Source organism: Lethenteron reissneri, chromosome 6, assembly GCF_015708825.2.
Source record: "Lethenteron reissneri isolate LAM-NWPU_2019-01 chromosome 6, ASM1570882v1, whole genome shotgun sequence".
Taxonomy (NCBI): Eukaryota; Metazoa; Chordata; class Hyperoartia; order Petromyzontiformes; family Petromyzontidae; genus Lethenteron; species Lethenteron reissneri.
Genome location: NC_083784.1, coordinates 4991365 through 5017401, shown reverse-complemented (window position 1 = coordinate 5017401; position 26037 = coordinate 4991365). Strand labels below are relative to the sequence as shown.

The window sequence follows — 26037 nt, the reverse complement described above, 5'->3', positions numbered from 1 at the left end:
AGGAAAAGGGCAAAACTCTGGACCGGTCTCGTCAGCAGTCAGCCTTGTTAAGTAAGATATAGCTAAGATCGAGATGTTATCACCTCCACATCATCTCGGCCAAGGCCACTGAGGCCACGCCACCACAGCATCTCCTCGCCAGCGCGTTCCACACATGGATCCACAGACTCACACAGAGACCCATAGACTTACTCAGAAAATCACAGACTCACACAAAGGCCCATAGATTTACACAGAGATGCATTGAGTCACACAAAGACCCATAGAGTCACACAGAAACACACAGACTCACACAGAGACCCATATATTCACATAGTGATGCATAGAAACCCATAGAGTCACACAGAAACCCACAGACTCAGACAGAGACCCATAGATTCACATAGAGATGCATAGAGTCACACAAAGACCCATAGACTCACACAGAGATGCATAGAGTCACACAGAGACCCATAAAGTCACACAGAAACCCACAGACTCACACAGAGACCCATAGATTCACATAGAGATGCATAGAGTCACACAGAGACCCATAGACTCACATAGAGACTCACATACTCACACAGAAACCCACAGACCCACACAGAGACCCATAGTTCAGTATCACACCATCTATCCTTAGGTCTTCTCCTTGGTGTGAGTTCACAGATGTTATTGGCAAGAGCGCTCCAACCAAACGACAGAGCCCTGCTCACCCCAAATATCGAAGTAGGGTGTATTTCTTTTGCACTGTACGTAGCCAACTGTGCACATCAGTGGTGCGGGGGAAGGACGACAAAGAGAGGTGGCGGTTACAGGTTTTTGGGGTTGTGGGGTTTGTGGGGTTGTGAGGTTTGTGGGGTTGTTGGGTTGTTGGGTTTGTGGGGTTGTGGGGTTTGTGGAGTTTGTGGGGTTTGTGGGGTTGTTGGGTTTGTGGGTTGTGGGGTTTGTGGGGTTTGTGGGGTTGTGAGGTTTGTGAGGTTTGTGGGGTTGTTGGGTTGTTGGGTTGTTGGGTTTGTGGGGTTTGTGGGGTTTGATGCATTGTGGGCATTGTGGGGTTTGTAGAGTTTGTGGGGTTTGTGGGGTTGTGGGGTTTGTGGGGTTGTTGGGTTTGTGAAGTTTGTGGGGTTTGATGCATTGTGGGCATTGTGGGGTTTGTAGAGTTTGTGGGGTTTGTGGGGTTGTGGGGTTTGTGGGGTTGTTGGGTTTGTGAAGTTTGTGGGGTTTGAGGAATTGTGGGCATTGTGGGGTTTGTAGAGTTTGTGGGGTTTGTGGGGTTGTAGGGTTTTTGGAGTTTGTGAGGTTTGTAAGGTTTGTCAGTTCATGGGGTTGTGGAGTTTGTGTCATTGTGGGATTTGTGGGGTTTGTGAGGTTTGTGGGGTTTGTGGGGTTGTGGGGTTTGTGGGGTTTGTGGCATTGTGGGGTTTGTGGCATTGTGGGATTTGTGGGGTTTGTGGGCTTGTGGGGTTTGTGGGGTTTGTGGGCTTGTGAGGTTTGTGGGTTTGTGGGAAACCGCACGTGCACCCCGAGTGTGCTCTCCATGCCCGTAGCCCGCGGCTGCAAGTGACGTATCGGAGCTACCGGGAAGACGAAACCGGTCGCGCGACATTCTCGCTCTGGGGCTGGACTCTGACACCTCGGGCTCAGTAGGGGAGGGGGGGGGCAGTGGGCTTGGGGGGGGGGGGTATGCACGAGACTATTGTCAATCCACTGCTGGATGAGGGCATCATCGTAGAGGATTCTGTGAGCGAGCTTCGTCACGCTGGTTAATGCGGCACCACATTCGCTGCCGTCATCATCATCAATTCTAGATTTGAAGCTTTCGTGACTGCATAGATTCATATTCTTCGGTTTTTTCAGTAAAGTACCGTAGGTAAAAAATTTAAATTAATAAAAGTAAAATAAAATAAAAAAATCACTTATTTTTATTTTACTTTAATTAATTTAATTTTTTTACCTACGTGACTTTACCGAAAAAACCCAAGAATATCATCATCAATATCAATATTGTCGCCACCATGATGATGATCATCATCATCATAAATTACATCGTCAACATGAGCAGGTTAGGTCCACTGAGCTATACAGCTCTTTTTCTCAGAAGCCACCTGGCCACAAATGTTAGCTCAACGAAGTGGCTCATCACGTGGAAATCTATAGCAACCAAATACTCTGAACGCGTGATGTTGATTCTGAATGTGGAGGGTAAAACCGGCGGAACCGGAGAAAATTCCACGCGACAACGGGGAGAGAGAGAGACTGAAACTCAAGACATACAGGCGACAAGGTCGGGATCGAACCTACTATCGTTTGTATACCAGGCGAAGTAGTTTACATCAACTACCACCATCATCTTGAGCACCACCACCACCATAAACCACCAACATCATCACCAACACCTACCACTGCCATCTTAATCGCCATCACTTACCACTGCCATCATCATCACCAACACCTACCACTGCCATCATCATCATCACCAACACCTACCACTGCCATCATCATCATCACCAACATCTACCACTGCCATCATCATCATCACTTACCACTGCCATCATCATCACCATCACTTACCACTGCCATCATCATCATCACCATCAACTACCACTGCCATCATCATCACCAACATCTACCACTGCCATCATCATCATCATCACCTACCACTGCCATCATCACCATCAACTACCACTGCCATCATCATCATCAACACCTACCACTGCCATCATCATCACCATCACCTACCACTGCCATCATCATCACCAACACCTACCACTGCCATCATCATCACCATCATCTACCACTGCCATCATCATCATCATCATCATCACTTACAACTGCCATCATCATCACCATCACCTACCACTGCCATCATCATCATCATCACCACCTACCACTGCCATCATCATCATCACCTACCACTGCCATCATCATCATCACCTAACCATTGCCATCATCATCACCAACACCTACCACTGCCATCATCATCACCATCACTTACCACTGCCATCATCATCATAACCATCATCTACTACTGCCATCATCATCATCATCTACCACTGCCATCGTAATCACCATCACTTACCACTGCCATCATCATCATCACCATCACCTACCACTGCCATCGTAATCACCATCACCTACCACTGCCATCATCATCATCACCATCACTTACCACTGCCATCACCATCACCTACCATTGCCATCATCATCACTAACACCTACCACTGTCATCATCATCACCATCACTTACCACTGCCATCATCATCATCACTTACCACTGCCATCATCATCACCATCACCTACCACTGCCATCATCATCACCAACACCTACCATTGCCATCATCATCACCATCACCTACCACTGCCATCATCATCACCATCACCTACCACTGCCATCATCATCACCAACACTTACCACTTCACCCCGTCCCCCCCCCCCCCGTTCAAAGTGCCCCCAGGGCACAGCGACACACGCTCTGCTGCCACTGTGCGCGTTCAACGTTGGACAACAACTACAACACGATCATAACGATTACAGCTGTTATACAAATGCACATATATACAACATATATACAACATATATACAACTTATATACAACATATATACAACATATAGATGTACATATGGTATCGTCCGCAACGTCACAAAGCGCTTTATGTGAAAGACAATGGTGGGGGGGGGGATGGGGGGGATGGGGGGGATTGATGGGGGGGGGGGGGGTGAAAATAGAAAATGCCTCCTAGGCGCGATTTGAAAATCCCAACCGAACCGGACTCGCGGACAAAGACAAAGATCCCCCGTGTAGCCTGCACGGGCTGTTGTGGCAAGTGCAGTGCGCGAGCAGCGCACCTATTACAGCCGGCGTCGCGCACGAGGTGGTCGTTGGCCAACAACACCGCGCCCGACCGCCTATGTCTTCCCCAGAGCTGTAGTAAACATGATTTGACGCCTTAAATCATGTTTACACAACGATTTAAGGCGTTAATTTTAAGGCTGAGTCGACCTAGACGAGGCCCAGGGCGGAGTTCGTCACCGCCATCGGCCAGGAGCGGGGATCACACACACACCCCAAGCACACACACACCCAACACACACACACTCACCCAACACACACTCACTCAACACACACACACCTCAAACATACACACCCAACACACACTCTCACCCAACACACACTCACTCAACACACACCTCAAACATACACACCCAACACACACTCTCACCCAACACACACCCGCCCCCCCACACACCCAACACACACACACACTCACCAACAAACACTCACTCAACACACACACACACCTCAAACATACACACCCAACACACACACTCACCCAACACACACACCTCAAACACAAACACACCCCAAATACACACCCAACACACACTCACCCAACACACACACCCCCCCCACACACCCAACACATACACACTGACCCAACACACACACTCACCCAACACACACACCCCAAAGACACACACCCAACACACACCCCAAACACACACACACCTAACACATACACACTGACCCAACACACACACACTCACCCAACACACACACACCTCAAACACAAACACACCCCAAACACACACCCAACACACACTCACCCAACACCCCCCCACACACACACACCCAACACATACACACTGATCCAACACACACACTCACCCAACACACACACCCCAAAGACACACACACACCCAACACACACCCCAAACACACACACACCTAACACATACACACTGACCCAACACACACACTCACCCAACACACACACACACACCTCAAACACAAACACACCCCAAACACACACACACCTAACACATACACACTGACCCAACACACACACACACACACCCAACACACACCCCAAACACACACACACGCTCACCCAACACACACACCCAACACACACACACGCTCACCCAACACACACACCCAACACACACCCCAAACACACACACCTAACACATACACACTGACCCAACACACACACTCACCCGACACACACACCTCAAACACATACACATCCCAAAGACACACACACACACACCCAACACACACCCCAAACACACACACACCACACACACCCAACACACTCCCCAAACACACACACACCTAACACGTACACACTGACCCAACACACACACTCACCCAACACACACACACACACCCAACACACACCCCAAAACACACACACCTAACACATACACACTGACCCAACACACACACATACACACACCCAACACACACCCCAAACACACACACACCTAACACATACACACTGACCCAACACACACACACTCACCCAACACACACACACACACCTCAAACACAAACACACCCCAAACACACACACACCTAACACATACACACTGACCCAACACACACACACACACACCCAACACACACCCCAAACACACACACACGCTCACCCAACACACACACCCAACACACACACACGCTCACCCAACACACCCACCCAACACACACCCCAAACACACACACCTAACACATACACACTGACCCAACACACACACTCACCCGACACACACACCTCAAACACATACACATCCCAAAGACACACACACACACACCCAACACACACCCCAAACACACACACACACCACACACACCCAACACACTCCCCAAACACACACACACACCTAACACGTACACACTGACCCAACACACACACTCACCCAACACACACACACACACCCAACACACACCCCAAAACACACACACCTAACACATACACACTGACCCAACACACACACATACACACACCCAACACACACCCCAAACACACACACGCTCACCCAACACACAGACACACCCAACACACACCTAACACATACACACTGACCTAACACACACACTTACCCGACACACACACCTCAAACACATACACCTCCCCAAAGACACACACAGACACCCAACACACACCCCAAACACACACACACACCACACACAGCCAACACACTCCCCAAACACACACACACCTAACACATACACACTGACCCAACACATACACTCACCCAACACACACACACACACACCCAACACACACCCCAAAACACACACACACCTAACACATACACACTGACCAAACACATACACACACCCAACACACACCCCAAACACACACACGCTCACCCAACACACAGACACACCCAACACACACCTAACACATACACACTGACCTAACACACACACTTACCCGACACACACACCTCAAACACATACACCTCCCCAAAGACACACACAGACACCCAACACACACCCCAAACACACACACACACCACACACACCCAACACACTCCCCAAACACACACACACCTAACACATACACACTGACCCAACACACACACTCACCCAACACACACACACACACCCAACAAACACCCCAAAACACACACACACACCTAACACATACACACTGACCCAACACACACTCACCCAACATACACACTGACCCAACACACACATACACACACACACACCCAACACACTCCCCAAACACACACACTCCCAACACATACACACTGACCCAACACACACACACTGACCCAACACACACACCCAACACACACACACACCCAACACACACACACTGAGCTCTACTACACGCCTCCGCATTTACACTTTCACGATGTTTGGTGACGCCACATAAAGCTTCAAGGACGCGCAACCATGACACTGAACTGTCGTCTCGTTTCTATGGCACACGAAAGGTTAATCGAGTTGACTCAGAGTTTCACCCGGAGTCGATTCAACTAAGTGTTTTTTCTTCTTCCAGAGCCTAAGAAGTTCAAGCCGCAACATCCCTGGCGCTCCTTCTAGTCCACTTGATGCAGCAAATCTGGCTGTGACCGTCCTACCTGATGACGGAGACTTGTGTTGCCTCCGAAACGTCGTGATTTTTATGTTATTATATTTTTATGTTACTTTTTATTTTATTTTTTATTAATTTTAATTTAATTTTTTTACCTACGTGACTTTACCGAAAGAACTAAGAGTATATATACTGCCTCTAGTCGTCGGGTCCTTCCACAACAGTGGCGCAAGCGGGGGCCATTGCAGGGCTGCGCCTTTAGTTGAGCGGCATGTTGGTGCGCGGGAGGGAGGCGCGCATGCGGTGTTGCCCTCGTGCATCAGTGGCGAGTCAAAACCGAACCCTTCATTTGACCAACACCGCACTACACCAGCCTGGTGAAGTATGATCAAATAAACCCACCCACCCCAACCCCCACACCCGTCCCACACGGCATTCGGGAGGGAGGAGGGAGGGGTGGTTTAATTGGCGTGTTCCCCGCATGTTGAACTTGTACGTGTCCAACCCGTGCTAATGGGAGGTGCGGGGTGGAAAGGACAACGCGCGCGCGCATCTACGACGCAGCTCCTCTTGCATCTCGCGACCACAGCACCGCGGCTGGACTCGAGTTCCAACTCACGGGGCGACAGCAGGGATCGCAGTACAGCGGCCACGCGAAATCTCCCCCTCCCATCACCCTCCCCCCAAAAATAATCCTCATCGCCACCTCTACACGACGAGTGGGTCCGGTCGCTATTTTTATCCCTCCACCTGTCATACCTGGCGCTCGGGTTGCCCAGACAACAAACGCCGCCCCCGCCCCCCTCCTCTCCCGCGACGATTACGACGTCAAACATTCCCGAGACGACGTTTCGTGTCACCCCCGCAGGTGAGTGAGGAAGCTTCGCTGAGTCACGTGACTCCCTTGGAGTGACTCCAAGGGTGGCACAGTCGGGTTTTTTTACAATCGGGTTTAATTGTCTTTTTATATTAAACCCAATCATCTGAGATTGGGAGAAATCCGGTTTAATTGGTTCTAATTGTAGAACCGCACTTCGCCAACTTCTCAACGATGGGCTTCATCCATCCCAAGCTACGGAACTCACTGGCGCCCACGATTGTGGAGGAGAAGCTCGTGTTCATCAAGACCAACCTGCCCGCCGCATTCTACGACTACCCCGTGCCCGACGGCCCCGAGTACGATAGCAGCACCGACGAGGAAGCAGCCTAAGCCTTGGATCAGAGTTTCGTATTCATTAAACCAGGTTTTAATTCCTCGAAATCGGGTTTAATTGTATTAAAGAAAAAACCCGATGCCTGCCGCTGGAAAAATCGTGTTTTTTTCCGACCCATGCGTGACTCGTCTTCAGAGGTGTCCTGTGGTGTGCGTGTGGTGTGCGCTGCGATGTTTTTTAATTGTCTTTCTTTCGACAATTTGCCACCGTTAAAATTATCACCGTGACGCCGGGCAAACGACGGGGGCGAACTCGTGCGAAAGAATTCGCCTGCATCTTTTGACGTCGCATATTTTGTTGCCACCACCACCATTTGGTATTGGCAAGAGCACTCCTTGTAAACTATGAGCCACCCACACCCCCGCCCTATCCAACGCAACCATTGTATATTGTCTACAAACTCGTGTATGTGGTGCGTGTGTGTTGTGTACGGAGAGCTGCGCTTAGAACCCTGGCGACGCGAGTTCGAAACTCGCTCACGGCCATCAACACCAGTGACGATTATCTGAACCTCAGCCTCAAATGAGTACCTGGTGCGGTGAGTCGAAACATCGCCACTAGGGAGACAAAGGCGGCCGGGCGTGGTGTTGACCACCCACCCCCTCGAGTGCCGTTCCAGCCTTCATAGGTGCTCGCTAACAGCACTTGCCCCAACAGTCTGTTACTGCTATACGGGGGATTTTTGTCTTTGTGTATGGAGCGCTGCGCTACAAACCCAGCGACCCGCGTTCGATACCCACTCACGGCCACCAACACCAGTGACGATTATCTGAACCGGTCATGGGCCTCTCCTAGGTCTACTCAACCTCAAATGCGTGGTGTGTAAACATCATTGCTGGGGAGACGAAGGCGGCCGGGTGTGGTGCTGGCCACTCGCACCCTCACTGTGCCGTGCCGGCCTTCACAGGTGCTCGCGAAGAGCCCTTGCCCCAAAAGTGTCAAGGCTATACGGGGGATATTCTTAGGTTGTTTCGGTAAAGTCACGTAGGTAAAAAAAATTAAATGAAAAGTAATAAAAGTAACATAAAAATAAAATTAAAATCATGACGTTTCGGAGGCAACACAAGCTTCCGTCTTCAGGTGGAACCGTCACAGCACGATTGCTGTTTCAAGTAAGAGAAATTCCAAGAAAACAGTCTCTTTTAATTTTTTACCTACGTGACTTTACCGAAAAAACGTAAGAATATGAATCATTGCAGTCACGAAAGCTTCAAATCTAGATTTTATGCGGGGGATCTTTGTCCGTGTGTGTATGTATCACGTGGGTTCTACGACTCTGTCTCAGTGCATAAATGATCAACAGCACTAGTCGAATTGCAACTCAGAGGTTGCCGGTTCGATGCTATCCCCCCGGCGCCGGAGCGTGGCTTGATCGCCGCATCCCGCACACAAAGGAACGCTCTGAACAAAGGTCGAGGGGGTCCTGGCCCTTGGCGCTCACCTCACGCAGAGAAGACGCGGAGCCCACCCAGGTATGATGGCATTTGAGATGGAAACAAGCGGTATGCAAAGATAGGATTGAATGGGAGTCAGAGAATGAGAGAGAGAGAGAGAAGGGGAGAGGCAAGGTTACACGTACAAAGAACCCCATGCAGCCTTTTACGGAATGTGGGGGCAAGTGCTATTAGCGAACGTCCTGTACCGATAACAATACAAACACACAACAGCGCCAGGCCTGGCTTTTGTATCCCCGGTGGCGATGTTTACACACCTCGCCAGGTACTCATTGGTGGATGAGTCGACCTAGGGAAGGCACACGACCGGTTCAGATGTTTGTCAACCAAGCTAGGCCGTGAAACACACACCCACAGACACTCATCCACGCGTGCCCGGAACATATACAATCGCTGCATATAGCCACCACCACCAACAACAACAGCACAACCATGTACTTGACTACCATCCACTCACCACACCACCATCCATCACTCGCCACCCACCATCCATCACACCACCGCTTAGCACCACCAACACCATTACGAGCCACCCACCCCTCACGCCCTCCACCACCTACGACCACCGTAACTATCCACCCACCACAACCACGACCTACACCACCTACGACCACCGTAACTATCCACCCACCACAACCACGACCTTTGGGGGCTTTACACCGCCAGGTATCAAGGTGCGCATTCTGGTGCTGGCGGCATGGTGGGTGATGTGGCGGCATCGTGAAGAGGCGTGAGTGTCGTCTGGTCAAATAAAACCCACGCGGCGTGGTGGGGAGGAACGGGGGGGGGGGGGCTTCATCTGGCAGTGGATAGATCGTGGCCAATAATGATGTAATAATTGTTTTTTTACTCTTCTATCTGGCAACAAAACTGACACCTTTTTTTACAAGGAGTCATTTTTGCATAGACCACAATACCTGCAGCCATAATGCAAACAAAAAACATAACTCTGATAATATATGCACTGTCCTTGAAGTTGATTGGTCCACACCCGAGACAGCTTTCCTTATAGCCGAGTCTCACATGGGTTGGACCAAATGACGCCAAAAGGCGCACAACTCAAAGACAATGCACCATCAGAGTATGAGAGCTCGGGGTAAGCATTTATATATATTATCAGAGTTATGTTTTTTGTTTGCATTATGGCTGCAGGTATTGTGGTCTATGCAAAAATGACTCCTTGGAAGAAAAAGGTGTCAGTTTTGTTGCCAGATAGAAGGGTAAAAAACAATTATCATATTTTTTACTGGCAAATGAGGTTTCAATGGTGGAATAACGATGTAGTTATGACGACTCGGCAAGCAGCCGTCTGTGGTTGCCGCGTTGGCAGCGATTCGCAGATACCCCACACAGGCAAACTCGCGTTCGTCACCAGCTGCCCCGCGGCGCTCACCCCGAGTGGTCTATCGGGGGAGCCCCCTCCCTCCCTCCCCCGGCCCCCATCAACCCCTCCCAGCCCCCTTCCCCCGCCCCCCCAGGGAGCAGCGACTCAATCGCTTTGGTGTGCGCGCACGCGCGCGCCGGGAGCGGTGGGGCAGTGGTTAGCGCGCCGCGCTACCAACCTGGGCGAGTCGAATTCCGATTCCCGCTCACGAACACCAACACCGGTGACGAATAATCTGAGCCGGGTGCTGGGCGACCCCTAGGCATCAAATGAGTACCTTTTTGCAGGGCAATCCTGTAGGTCGACTCAGCCTCGAATGAGTACCTGGTGCGGTGCGTCAAAACATAGCCACTAGGGAGACAAAGGCGGCCGGGCGTGGTGTTGTCTACCCACCCCCTCGTGTGCCGTTCCAGCCTTCATAGGTGCTCGCTAACAGCACTTGCCCCAACAGTCTGTTACTGCTATACTGGGGATTTTTGTCTTTGTACATGGAGCGCTGCGCTACAAACTCAGCGACCCGCGTTCGATATCCGCTCACGGCCACCAACACCAGTGACGATTATCTGAACCGGTCATGGGCCTCTCCTAGGTCTACTCAGCCTCAAATGAGCGGTGTGTAAACATCATTGCTGGGGAGATGAAGGCGGCCGGGCGTGGTGCTGGCCACCCGCACCCTCACGTGCCGTTCTGACCGGGCGTGGTAGGTGCTACTCGCTAACGCCACTTGCCCCAAGATTATGTTAAGGCTACACAGGGGGGGGGGGTTCTTTGTCTTTGTGTCGGTTAGGTGGTTGCTGGGGGAGGAGGGGTTGTGGCAAGGGGGTTGCGTGGCGATGTTGCGTCGTGGCGAGGTGAAGGAGGGGCGTGTACTCGTGGTGTGTAGCGAGAGTGTCTGTGTGTGTGACTGTGTGTCGTGGTGTGTGGGGGTCGAGGGGGAGCGGTGGTGTAGTGGTTAGCGCGCTGCGCCGAGTTCGATTCCCGCTCATCGGCCAACGCCACGGTGACGATTATCTGAGCCCGTCCTGGAGCTCCCCTAGGTCGACTCAGCCTCAAATGATTACTTGGTGCGATGTTTATACATTGCCACTAGGGAGACAAAGGCGGCCGGACGTGGTGCTGGCCACCTACCTCCCCATGTGCGGTTCCGGCCTTCATAGGTGCTCGCCAGCAGCATTTGCCCCAACAGTATATTAAAGGTTATACGGGGAATTGTTGTCTTTTTTTTTCTTTGTTTATGTGTGTGGGAGTGTATGTGTGTGTGTGCGTAGGCGCGGTGTGCAGTGGGAGTGTGTGGGTGTGTGCGTAGGGCCAGGTGTGTATGTGTGTGCGTGTGTGTGCGTTGGGGTGGTGTCAGTGAGTGTATGCGAGTGGGTGGGTGATTGAGAGGGGCAGGGGTGGTTGGAGGGGAGGGTTGGCGAGGGGTGTATGTGTGTGTGTGGAGGGGAGGTTACACGCGGCTGTGTGCGTTTGCGCGCTTGGGGGTGAGCCAATTAAACTCAGTACGCCAGCCAATCGCCAGTTGCGCCCGGGCTCGACCCCCACCGCGTCCACGCGAGGGGTGGTGGCTCAGGTTACGGCTTCTCGAAGCGGACAGAGCGAGAGAGAGAGAGAGACGCCCCCGGATTCACGCGCACTCGCTCGCTCACCTGCCGACACGAGCTCCACAAGCTCCTGTTGGGACATCTCATTGAACACCATCGAGGCGACAGGTTTTTTTTCTTCCTCCTTCTTCTCAATTGAACCGGGCTCCATTGTTTGATCAGCTCATTCAATTGCCTCCCCCACCCCATCCATCCCATTGGAACTAAATTCACACCAGCGTGGAAGTAATTTCGGACGCAGGTGGCATTAATTGGCAGGGGGGAGGGGGAGGTCAGGTGACAAAAAAACAAGAATAGAGTTTAAAAAAAAAATCGCATTCGGAGGTTTTCGCGAAGCAGAGAAGAAGGGAGAGGGGACAGGAGTAGGAGCAGGGGCAGGCAAAGGTGCAAGAGGACATCAGCCGCCTAGCCGAGAGCGAACGCCGTAGAACAAACTCGTCTACCCGGGACCCTAAACCCATCCCGTCCAACACCCCGAGATGGCGAACGCCGCTCTGCAGATTGCCGGGATCGCCCTGGGAATCCTGGGCTGGATCGGCAGCATCGCCGTGACGGTTCTGCCGCAGTGGCGCGTCACCGCCTTCCTGCCCAACTCTGCCAACATCGTGGTCGGCCAGGTGTTCTGGGAGGGCATTTGGATGCAGTGCGTCTCGCAGGCAACGGGCCAGCAGCAATGCAAGGTAACGGTCACATCTCTCTCTCTCTCGCTGTGGTATCGAGGTGCACCTAGCCTGGCACAGGCGGCCGGGCGTGGTGCTGGCCACCCCCACCCTCTCGCGTGCAGTGGTCGGCCTTCATAGGTGTTCGCTAACAGCACTTGCCCCAACATCCTGCTACGGGCGAACGGCGGTTTTCGTGTGTGTCACGTTTATTTTTCAATGCCTACAAAGATCACCCGTATAGACTTGAACAGAATGTTGGGGCAAGCGTTGTTGGCGTGGCAGCACCTATTTTTAACGCTGGCGCGATCCACAAGGGAGTGATGGGGCCAAGACCAGGCCCGGCCGCCTTTGTCTCACCAATGTAGATTTTTTTTTACCAACACCACACCATTGTAATAGTTTTAAGGCCGAGTCGATCTAGGGGAAGTTGAGAACCGCTTCCAGATATTTCGTGTGCGGGAATCGAATTAGGGTCGCCCGGATTTGGTAGCGCAGCGCTCTAACCACGACACGACCGCTCCCAAAAGACAAACTTTCCCGCCCGTATAGCCTTAACATATTGTTGTGGCAAGTGCAATGATCGATTAGCACCTAATGAAGGCCGGCACGGCACACGAGTGGGGTGGGTGTGCCAGCACCACGCCCGACCGCCTTCGTCACCCCCCGCGGCGATGTTTACACGTCGCACCAGGTACTACTTTTTTGAGGCCGAATCGACCTAGGGGTCGCCCAGGACCGGTTCAAATATTCCTCACCGGTGTTGGTGGCCAGGTTGGGAGCGCGGCGCGCTAACCACTGCACCACTGCTCTCCGCGGGCACCAAAGCGATAGGGTAGTTGCTCCCTGGGGGGCTGGAGGGGGGCCCGGGGGGGCATGGGGCTGGGGGGACCGGGGGAGGGGGTCCCCCAATAGTCCACTCGGGATATGCGCCGCGGTGCGCTGGTGACGAACGCGAGTTTCGCCTGCGCGAGGTATCTGCGCATATGCTGCCAACGCGGCATCTACAGACTCTGCGGCATCCACAGACGGCTGCTTGCCCAGTCGTCATAACTATTTATCGTTCATAATCAACGTTGTTGGGTTTAGATCGTGTTTATTTATAAATTTATCGTAACCCTCCACCACCCGACACGGCCAATCGGTAAAAAAGTGTCACGTTGACAAAAGACAAATAGTTCACTGCTTTAGCCCACCGGTGTGTTGAAGCGTAAAACCACAACATTAACAAATTGAGTACGACGTTTCGCTGATAATTAATTGCATCCATCATCATCGGGCAATTCGCCAGAATTGATTGGCCGTGTCGGGTGGTGGAGGGTTACGACACATTTATAAATAACGCGATCTAAACCCAAAAACGTTGATTATGAATAATATTGGTCGCGAAAGCCTACGTATATATCGTTATTGGCCACGATCTATAATCCACTGCCACACGAATGCCTCCCGCCGCGCCCACCCCCAGCCCACCGTGCCCGCGTGGGTTTTATTTGACCATACTTGCCCAGCGCCGGTCAGTGCGGTGTTGGTAAAAGAAAAGGCGATCTGAAGAGAGGGCGTTTTGGACCGATTCCGCTCTCAGGGGCCACGTTAGCCGTGGCCCCCAATCGGACTCGCGTTGGCTGGGTTCGTAGCGCGCTGCGCTAACCGCTGCGCCACCGCTCCACAACGTCGCCATTCGGTAGCTGGTCCACCTTGTAATTAATTATGGCTGTAACGCTGCGACGATTATGGGCGATTTTTAATGAACCGTGTTTAGCGATCCTGCATTGGCAGTAGTGCACAAAGCACCGCTGAACAACTCCACCCCACATTCCGTGTTCGTGTCGCTGTGGGTTTATACTAAAATAACGCAATTTGGAGCATATGCGCCGTTTTCCCGCGATGGCACTTCCTGATGGCACATTGAAAGACGCGGTTGTTTCACACTGCGCTGGTGGTTGTAGCGGCCTCCAGTGGCTGGAGGTTGGGAGAATTGGGGAGTCTAATGTTGCCGATTTAACACACGCGCCGTATTCGAATGGAGCCCCCCCCCACTTGCTCGCACTGCCACACGTCTCGCGGCCGCTGAGATTATTTTTGTTTTGTTTTCGCATCTCTTCAAGTGATCCACGAACCCTTGCCTCCCAAGCAAATATTTTTAAGTTTGGGGCTGTCCATAAATGACGTCACGCGGCTGGGGGGGGGGGGGGGGGGGGGTGGGGGGTCAGACATTTGTGACGATGTGTGACGAGGGGGAAGGGAATGAGAAATGTGACGTCACATCAAAATGCGCAACTTTAAATAAATATAGGCAACACGTTCTACATAATTAAATTTACGTTTGAATAAATGTTTTCTCCTATAACGTCAGAGTGCAGCGCCACATTAAATACGCACTACAATGACAATAGTTTAAAGCGATTTGAAGCATGTTTTATTTTCAAAATGGAAATATGGTTTTGGGGAGTGGGGGGGCAGAGCTTTGTGACGTCATATTTGAGGGGGGCGGGGTCAAAAATCGTCCAAAATCGCGGCGTGACGTCATTTATGGACGGCCATTTTTCCACAATTAATATGACCACCATTCGAAGTTCCGCACAACTTGGTTCATGAACACACTCGACATGTTCTGTTGTATCCGTGTTCTGGCGACCTCCAAAAAAAAAAGCGCCCGTCCATTCTAAAAATAACTATAAAAAAATTGACATACAACAACTGGTTCCGAATGCGTTCTCGCAAGAAACCGGTTTTATCCGCGCCGTGACGCGACGCGACGCAACCGTGCTACACATCATTCAGCCGTTGCCTCGGTTAGTGCGGCGTTTCCACTGGCATTCGTGATCCGTGCCGTGCCAGGGCCGGGACGATCCCGGAACTATCCAGCACGGCTCGGGGTCCATACCCCCCCCCCCACCGCCGCCTGCCCACCCCCACCACGTGGTTCGGAAAATGACACCGCAAATGTCTCGATTCGAGTTTACACGGCAGTCATTCTGTTCCATTTTATAATTCATCAGGTGAGCAGACCTCGCCTGAAGTGGTCACGAGGATGAGTGGGGGGGTGGGGGGGGGTCTTTCCTGGGTAACCTGAATGGGGAATCGGTGTGTGTGAGTTCGATTCCCGCTCACGGCAGACACCAGTGACGATTATCTGAACCAGTCCTGGGCCTCCCCTGGGTCGACTCAGCCTCATGAGTACCTGGCGCGATGTGTTAACATCGCCACTAGGGAGACAAAGGCGGCCGGGCGTGGTGCTGGCCACCCCCACCCCCTCGCGTGCAGTGGTCGACCTTCATAGGTGTTCGCTAACAGCACTTGCCCCAACATCCTGCTACGGGGCTATACGGGGGATATTTGTCTTTGTTGCTCCTTTTGATGTTGTGAAGCCGCGTGAAGTATATTAATGATTAATTGAGGGCAGAGTTGGGGAAGGGGGGGGGGTCTGAGGGTCAGGTGCGTGGAGGCAACGCCGCTCGAGGTCCACGGTTTGAATAGCAAGTTTCTCCAGACGCCGCTCGATATTTATTTAAAACGGGGGGAGGGGGGGGTCTCAGGTGTTTCGAGGTGAGGTTTGTTGATGGATGGTCTCGGTCCGATCAACAAATCGCCGATGTGAAGATCGCTTTCAGTGGTCGCTTCAATCTCGGGAGGCACAAGCCAGAGCGACAACGTCCAACTCGACTCGATGTAGGAAAAGGCGATTTTGTCCGGACAGATCTCACACTCCGTCCACTGCCCCCACCCCCCCTCGTTTCCCCGTACTGCTAATTAAATGTTTGCGAAAACAAGACTCTCTTGGGGGTAAAGTGTTTGTTTTTGGTTCTTCACAATCCATGCGTACGCACGATTTTTATTGCCCCCCCCCCCTCCCACCGTTGTATTAAATGCGTGCTGACCACGTGGGTTCATACAGCAGTGCCCCCCTCCACCCTTCCCCTGCACCACCGATTAGCACGGTTGGCTTACATACGGTGCGAAAGAAGTTAAACATACACACAGTACGTACATAGACCCTTGCATCATCACCCCCTCCCCCACACACATCTCGCTTCTACATCTGGGCAATCTCCTTTATTCACAGCGGCGAGATCTCTTAACCAGGAAGGAGCGTTTCCCCGAAACGTCACCAACTCGATACAGTATTTATAGATTTGTATTCGGGCCGCAGTGTAGCCGGCGAATGTGCGGAGTGATTTGTTGGTTTGTGGGTTGTGCGCCACTGCCAAACGCAGCAACAACAATCTCGCCACAACAATCGCAACCGCGAACGGCTTCTAGAGCAACCAACTACCACGAGCAGTAGAGCGGTGGCGCAGTGGTTAGGAGCGCACTACCATCCATAACTCTCGCTACGAGCCCGGCGACTCTGATTCAATATCACGGCTCGCATCGGTGACTAGTCTTATTCCGCCCTCCCTTTTATTTATCACCCAGCCTGGGTGAAGTATGGCACCAACGGCCCCCCCCCCCCCCGTACCCGCTACCCCCAATGGCGGAGCCAGGGTTTTCAGGTAGGGGGTGGGGGAAACCCCTCCAGCAATGAAAAATGATAGAGGAGGTGTAAGTAAGGACTTGTCCCTTGTTTTTTAGTCGACGCGTGTGTGGCGATGGCGCAGCCATCGATCGAGGGTTAAATTCGAACCGCGTTGTGTGATCGGCATCGCGCTCGCTGAAGGTGTTGATGCCTTCAGGGAAGTCGTGTGCTGTAGACGCAACTGCGCACAATTCTGTGAGTCACTTATAACTGCTTTGCCGTTACTTAATTGCCAATTATGGACTCCGACTATTGTCCTATCATCTCATAGCGTCCCTGGCTCGTAATAATATGCTGCACAGTGGCAGTGGGGGTCGCAAAATGCCGATGTATTACTAATAAACCCCAATGATCTGATAGAAATTAAGGATTTCGATGGGATCATTTGGGGGGGCACGTGCCACTACCCCCCCGCCCCCACTGGCTCCTCCACCCCAATTGACCCACTCTCGTTCCGTGTGACTGCCCCGGCGTGCACAGGTCTACGACTCTCTGCTGGCGCTCACGCCGGACATGCAGGCGGCGCGCGGCCTCATGTGCGTGAGTGTGGCTCTGGGCACCCTGGCCATGCTCATCGCGACCCTGGGCATGCAGTGCACGCACTGCGTCGAGAACGAGCGCGCCAAGGCGTACATCGCCATGTCGGGCGGCTTCCTCTTCATCCTCGCCGCCCTCATCGTGCTCATCCCCGTGTGCTGGACGGCCAACGCCATCATCCGCGACTTCTACAACCCCAGCGTGCCCGAGGCCCTCAAGCGTGAGCTCGGTGGAGCCCTCTACCTCGGCTGGATCTCGGCTTCATGCTGGTGGCCGGAGGGGCGCTGCTCGCCTGCTCGTGCCCCCCCAAGGACGAGCCCGGGTACCGCCCGGCGAAGAGCGGCTACGCGGTGTCAGCGCCGCGCACGGTGCCAGACACGCACCAGCCGCGGAGAGCCATGAGTACCACTTACTCCATGAAGGAGTTTGTGTAAGGTGGGTAGGGGAGGGGGGTAGACAGACGGGTTGATTTTGTGGGGGTGGTTTGGATGGATGCGGTGGGGTTGAAAGTGTGGGTTATGCATCTGTGCCCGGGATGAGTTGTATGTTTCGTACTGTCACGGCATAGCGTCCATCGACGGCATTGCTGTGCCATGTTAGAGGAACAAAAACAAGTTTTGCTGGCTGGGGGACGCGCACGCGGGCAAGTGTGCGGCGGTGACGTCGCCGCGCAAATCTGCAAATCTGCGCGGCGACGTCACCCGCATCGAGTCCTGAACTATTCGAAATATGAATAAAAGTTTGTGAATTCGGATTTTTTTTTTAAGGACGATTTTAGATTTTCTTGTTTGGATAACTTGCATCGTGTACAAAAGTGATGGGTGTAACGGTCTGCGGCGCACTGGACGTGCGATCCGATGCTCGATAAACAACACGAGGGAGACTCTTCAAACGAAACAAACAAAAATCTATTAGTCAAATAGCTTCCCTGCGGGTGGGGGAGTAATAATCGATACGACGACGATTATATAAATATTTGCGACGGCACGATCTCCTAGAGGTGGCTCTCTCCCTCTCTGGCACTCCCTGCTCTCATAGCAGAGGGGCCTAGAGGTGGCTCTCTCCCTCTCTGGCACTCCCTGCTCTCATAGCAGAGGGGCCTAGAGGTGGCTGTCTCCCTCTCTGGCACTCCCTGCTCTCATAGCAGAGGGGCCTAGAGGTGGCTCTCTCCCTCTCTGGCACTCCCTGCTCTCATAGCAGAGGGGCCTAGAGGTGGCTGTCTCCCTCTCTGGCACTCCCTGCTCTCATAGCAGAGGGGCCTAGAGGTGGCTGTCTCCCTCTCTGGCACTCCCTGCTCTCATAGCAGAGGGGCCTAGAGGTGGCTCTCTCCCTCTCTGGCACTCCCTGCTCTCATAGCAGAGGGGCCTAGAGGTGGCTCTATCCCTCTCTGGCACTCCTTGCTCTCATAGCAGAGGGGTCGTTCCACCAGCAGTGGAGTTGAGCAGGGAATTGCAGGGCTGCGCCCTTTTCCCCTTGGATTGACTGGCCACTCAAAACTTCGTGCACAGTCGCTTGGGGGGGGAGGGGGGGACAAATGCAGTGGCGGTCGTGGTTCGGGTTTTTTAAAAGAATATTATAATTTTCGTGTGTTTTTAAAAAAAAATGGAAAAAGACGGGTCACGTGGGGCTTTCTTGCGTCTCCTGCACCGAGAGGGATCCTCCTCCACGCGTCACGGTGGCGGGCGACGCACGGACGCCGCTTAAACTCCACTCGACCGCCCGACTCTAGGCGGTTTTATTCGGGAGGTGGGGGGGGGGGCGACGGACTTGATTATCACGTCCAGGACGCTGCTGTGTAGGAGGAGTAAGGAGGTAAGAGGAGGAAGGGGTGGATTATGTCGAGTGACGTTTATATCAAGATTGGGACAAATATACAATCTCTTGTTCACGTGACACGCAGCAGAGAATTATTCCTCTGGTGTGCTTTTTTTCTTTTGGGGGGGATGATTGTCCAACGTTTCGCTGCCCACGTGCTGTGGGAGTCTCTTTGGGAAAACAAGCTCACGTGGAACGAGACCTGAAGGAATGGACAACAGAGGCGCTGATTTGTTTTGATAGGTGAAGATGGTTCCTAATGCTGTTGGAAATCAACGTGTGTATACCAGGAATTAAATTTCTCAATTAATATGCTCGGAGTCGTTGGGAGGAGGCCGTGGTATGTGACTGGGTCGCAGCCACGGATGGAGAGAGAGAAGATTATGGATGTGGTGTGCCGTGTACTGGAAACATTGTTTTGCTTGTCACCGACCCGGCTGCCAAATGTTAGTTCTGCTTGTATATTGCAACCGAGTAGTAGTCGTAGTAGTCACCGCCATAGCGAGGGGTATACTTGATGTGGTGTGCTCGGGTGGTGAGCTGTATATCGGAGTTGGCCGTCGTGCGCGCGTGAAGTTCGCTTTTTATATTCGTTGGTCACGAGTGGCGCTGGTCGATTCCTACACTCACACACGTCATCGTATTTCTTTACTGCTGTACTTGTAACGTTTTTCAGCTGTTTTATTTTTTTTTATAAACTACGTACACTTATTTCTGGGTGTTTTTAAAGGTGGGCGGGGGTGGATATTTTTGTTGATATTAATATTACTGCTACGACAATTTTATTTTTTTATATTATCCGCTTGAGTCATTATCTTGGAACTCGTTCGGAAGTTCACAAATCCGGGGTGTGAGAGTGTGCGCGTGGCTCGGCCCATCATCATCGCATCTGTAGGGTCCGATAAAATGCATGCCGCTTCCTTGAACAGCGAGGAGGGGGGGGGGTAGAGAAAGAAAAAAATGAACCGGAAGCTCGTATTTGTTTTGGATGTTACTGGGTTCCCGCCATAAGAATGGGGAATTTCTATCGCACGTGCGGGTGTTCTTTTGGGTTCGGGATGACACTTTGGCATAACGATGACAGATTCGTTCGTTGTCCCTGATCTGTCGCCCACCCAGCATCGCCATTCACCGACCTGTGCCTTTTTTTTGTACTCGTGGCTCATTCCGTGTGTATATAATAATAACAATAAAACTTGCTTTCGTTTGCCCGGAACCGCAAGCTCAACCTTTCTCTTGTAATGGTGCTACCGGTTTTACGCGCGCGCACGCACGCACACACCACGGGGAGTCGAGTCAAAACGAACGTACGGATGAAGAGAGAGGAACGGGAGTGAGCGAGGGAGGGGGCGAGAGAATGGGAGGTGAGGGGAAAGGAACGGAGAAACGAGAGCACGGGGTCGGAAGAGATGAGGATCGAGAGGAGAAGGAGGAGCCCAAGACGAGACGTGGCTCAAGAGCAGCAAGAGTCAAACTTTTAAGTTTTTAGAATATTTGGCTGCTATAAATTTGCATGTGATAAGCCACTTCGTTGGGCTATCATTTGTGGCCAAGTCACTTATGAAGGCAAAACAAGCTACTTGCACCATTGGTACCTCATTTGCCAGTAAAAAATATGATATTTGGTTTTTTACCCTTTTATCTGGCAACAAAACTGGCACCATTTTTTTACGAGGAGTCATGTTTGCATAGACCACAATACCTGCAGCCATAATGCAAACAAAAACATAACTCTAATGTATGCACTATCCTTGAAATTGATTGGTCCACACCCGAGACAGCTTTCCTTAGAGCCTAGTCTCACATGGGTTTGGACCAGATGACGCCTAAAGGCACACAACTCAAAGACAATGCACCATCGGAGTATGAGACTCTTATGACTGCAGGTATTGTGGTCTATGCAAACATGACTCCTCGTAAAAAAGGTGTCGGTTTTTTTGCCAGATAAAAGGGTAAAAAAACAATTATAAAGTTACTTGCAGCTTGGTGGGCCTTACCTGGTAAAAAAAAAAGTTGAAATAAATATAGTTACATTTCCCGAGTACGGCCAAATAAGCTAAGAAGAAAGGGAGGGAGCGCTGGGCAGAAAGGGGAGGAGGAGAAGGGATGAGCGGGGCCACGAGATCGGATATGAGGATGATGAGAGGGAGCAGACGCGCAACAATCGCTGTACAGATGGAATGCAAGTTGAGGTCAACCCACTTGCTGTGCTGCCATACTCTGGACCAGCTCGGAGACGAAGACCTCGAGGGATGGCTGCACGAATTTGCGTGCGATCCACCAATTAGTGTAGCGGAAACCGACACGCCCGGTGAAAACCCCACACGTGCGAGGGCGAAACCCTGTATCCCACACACAGTGAAGAGGGGGGGAGACCACATTTGCTGGTGCCGTTGCTTGGCCAGTCAATGGGACACGGTACCACCTCGACGCCTACGGGAAGGGAGTTTCACAACGTCTGTGTGTGTAGGCTCTCGGCAAGGTAAGGTAATTGTACCCTTTTTACCGGGTAAAAGTGTAAGGTAAAGGTGTCGACATGCCAAGGGGTAAGGGTAAAGGGTAGGGTAAAAGGTAGGCTCGTTGTTTTTACACTTTTACCTTACCTTGCCGAGGCCTATGTGAGTGTGTGGCTTGGACACGTGCGCCGCGGTAGTGTAGCGGTTAGCGCGCTGCGCTATGAACCTGACGACCCGGGTTCGATTCCCGCTCACGGCCAACATCAGTGACGTTATCTGAACCGGTCCTGGGCCTCCCCTAGGTCGACTCGGCCTTAAATGAGTACCTAGTGCGGTGTGTGAACATCGCCACTGGGGAGACATAGGCGGTCGGGCGTGGTGCTGGCTACCCACCCCCTCGTGTACCGTTCCGGCCTTCATAGGTGCTTGCTAACAGCACTTGCCCCTACAGTCTGTTAAGGCTATACGGGGGATCTTTGTCTTTGTGATCCACCAATCCTCGCAGATGCTGTCTCCAGAGTGCCTGATCACAGCTGTGCCGCGTGCGCCGGTCCCGTGTCCCTCTCCGCGAGCTTCCTAACACCGAGGCGTCTTGAGTAAAGGCTGTTCAAAGTACGTGACCCAGAGGGTCCAATTGTTCAGGACAGTGCCGACTCATCCATACTAAGTTCAAACACCGCCACTGCAGGTCAAAGCACATCTCTTATCTAGCTTCTTTCTTCACCCTCCTGACCAGTGGTCAGTCGCCTCGTAATCACTCTTCTATCGCTGTGACCAGGGATAGTGTTCCCATGAACTTCACTCGTTAATTACACCCCCCGTGTTGACCACTCGGTCTACACCACCACGCACTGGCTGCTTTGTCTCATTCACCACCACACTGCGTTCAACCACCAGCACCAATCCAATCCAATAGGTCTGTGTCTCGAGATATTTTTTTCGTGTCTTACGAGGTCAACTGTGGGGTTTGCAGCGCCTGGAATTACTTAATCGGCCAAATCCTTGAGTGGCAATCATTGCAACAGTAATTGCAAATGAATGCGGTAGCGGCTCCAGCGGTGTTTGTTGCTTTTTCTTTACGTGGTCCCCTCTTGGTCTGCCAAGCAGTGTGTCTTTACTCCTCCCCTCTCCTGAGGCCTCTTTTTCATAGCCTCCTGCCAGCTAGGTCAGTCGCCGGCAGTTTGCTCCCAACTCACCTGGGTGGATGTGGCAGTTCTTCGTGTCGCGTTTGCAGACATCTTTGCAGCGCAGGACCGGGCGACCAGTGGCTCGTGTGACTGATGCCAGCTCGCCGTACAAGACATCCTTTGGTATTCTGCCATCCTGCATGCGGCGCACGTGTCCAAGCCATCTCAGGCGCCTTTGAATGAGTAGAGAGTCCATGCTGGGAATGTTGGCCATGCTGAGGACTGAGATGTTGGGAATGTGACATTGCCATCTGGTGCGTAGCACGACGTTTGGTGCCAGTTTGGCTGCAGGTGCCGCTGTGCATCACAAAACCGCCTACGATGCCCCACTCTTGATTTTCTGTCGGGGTTTACTCCCTTAGCCTTTGACTCTCCCGAGACACTCACAAGGCAGTGAGAGGACCGCGTGACCCTGGGCGGTGCCCTTACCAGGTACTGAGAGCCAGGCCAGCTGTGCCTGACACTCGCGTAAGGCAGGTTCGTCACGCCCTGAGGTAGTCGTCGTGAAGACACACTTAAGCGGTGTGCTTTCGCCAAGTTGTCCCCACCTGAAGAAGGATGCTTGTATTGCGCCCGAAACGTCGTGATTTTTTTAATTTTTTACCTACGTGACTTTACCGAAAAAAAACAAAGAGTATGAATCCTTGCAGTCACGAAAACTTAAAATCTAGAACTGAGGTAGTTTGTCGTACCACACCACCAGCAGCACCACCACACTGTGTTGAACCATCACCACCATCACTACTGCCGCCACCACCACACTCGTAAACTACCACACCACCAACACCACCACACTGTGTTGAACCACCATCACACTCGTAAACTACCACAGCACCACCACACTGTTGAAACACCACATTGTGTTGAACCATCACTACCACACTGTTGAACCACCATAACCATCACTACTACGACCACCACCACCACCACACTGTTGAACCACCACCACAGTGTGTTTATCCACCAGCATCACACTGCAGGTCACAGCAACACACTCACGTCTGTAATAATAATGATAATACTATAATTGTAAACGTGACAATCTTGTCAGGTGGGTGGGGTCGCTCACTACAAAATGATTTTAGGGATAGAACTACCAACACGTGACCTAGCCCACACATTATATAAACACAAACGTGTGCATCTTCTTAGATAATCAAAAATGCTGAGCTTACATTTGTTTGAAGAATGTTAACAATCAGGTTTGTTAAACGAAAACCGGGAAAACCGGTTAAACGTTTGTCGAATCGAGTAACCGGTTCGGATGCAGTGGATTTTTTGCCGTGAATGCGACCGACATGGGCAGGCGAAGCAGTGACCTCTGGGCTTGCAAGTCCAGTGCGCTGACCACCATCACCAAAGACAATGACAAAGCTCCCCCGTATAGCCTTAAAATCCTTTTGGGGCAAGTGCTGTTAGCGAGCACCTATGAAGGCAGGCACAGCAAACGAGGGGCCGGGTGTGCGAGCACCACATCCGTCCGCCTTTGTCTCCCCAGTGGCAATGTTTACAAAGCGCACCCGTTAGTCATTTGAGGCTGAGTCGACCTAGGGGAGGCCCAGGACTGATTCAGATAATCGTCACTGGTGTCGGCCGTGAGCTGGAATCGAACGCTGACAGCTATCAGCACCCCACACCCCAACCACTGCCGTAGCAGCTGCCGTCGCTTCTCATTTACAAAAAGGTTCAAAGGTGTTAACGTGTATCGCTATACACCTTCTCCATAGTGTGCGGAACAACAGCCAACCGGTTTTAACCGGTTCCCCACCATTCATTGAAAACCGGAGGCCCTGGAGAAGAATCCACGCGACCACGGGGAGAACTCAAAATATACAACAGGCTTCAGGGTCGGGATCGAACCCACGATCTGCATTCCAGGCGAGGCAGTTGACATATCGACACCACACAAGGACCCATACACTCACAGAGACCCATAGACTCACATAGAGATCCATAGACTCACAGAGACCCATAGACTCGCAGAAAGATCCATAGACTCACAGAGACCCATAGACTCACAGAAAGATCCATAGACTCACAGAGACCCATACACTCACAGAGACCCCTAGACTCACAGAGAGATCCATAGACTCACAGAGACCCATAGACTCGCAGAAAGACCCATGGACTCACAGAAAAACCAATAAACTCACAAAGAGACCCCTCGGACTCACAGAAACCCATAGACTCAAAGAGAGATCCATAGACTCACAGCGAGACCCATAAACTCACAGAAAGACCCATGGACTAAAAGAGAGACCCATAGACTCTCAGAGAAACCCATAGACTCGCAGAAAGACCCATAAACTCACAACAAAACCCCTCGGACTCACAGAGACCCATAGACTCAAAGAAAGACTCATAGATTTATAGAAAGAACCATAGACTCACA

At 51.9% G+C, this 26037-nt stretch overlaps 1 protein-coding gene across 1 annotated transcript; it reads left to right on the top strand.

Annotated features, from left to right (window-relative positions):
- The first annotated feature begins 12392 nt into the window (after nt 1–12392).
- Nucleotides 12393–21218, top strand: LOC133354080 (claudin-3-like). The gene is given in 3 exon segments (XM_061570645.1): nt 12393–13152; nt 18131–18440; nt 18443–21218. Coding segments are annotated over 3 exon segments (690 nt in total). The 5' UTR covers nt 12393–12951; the 3' UTR covers nt 18622–21218.
- The last annotated feature ends 4819 nt before the right edge of the window (nt 21219–26037 follow it).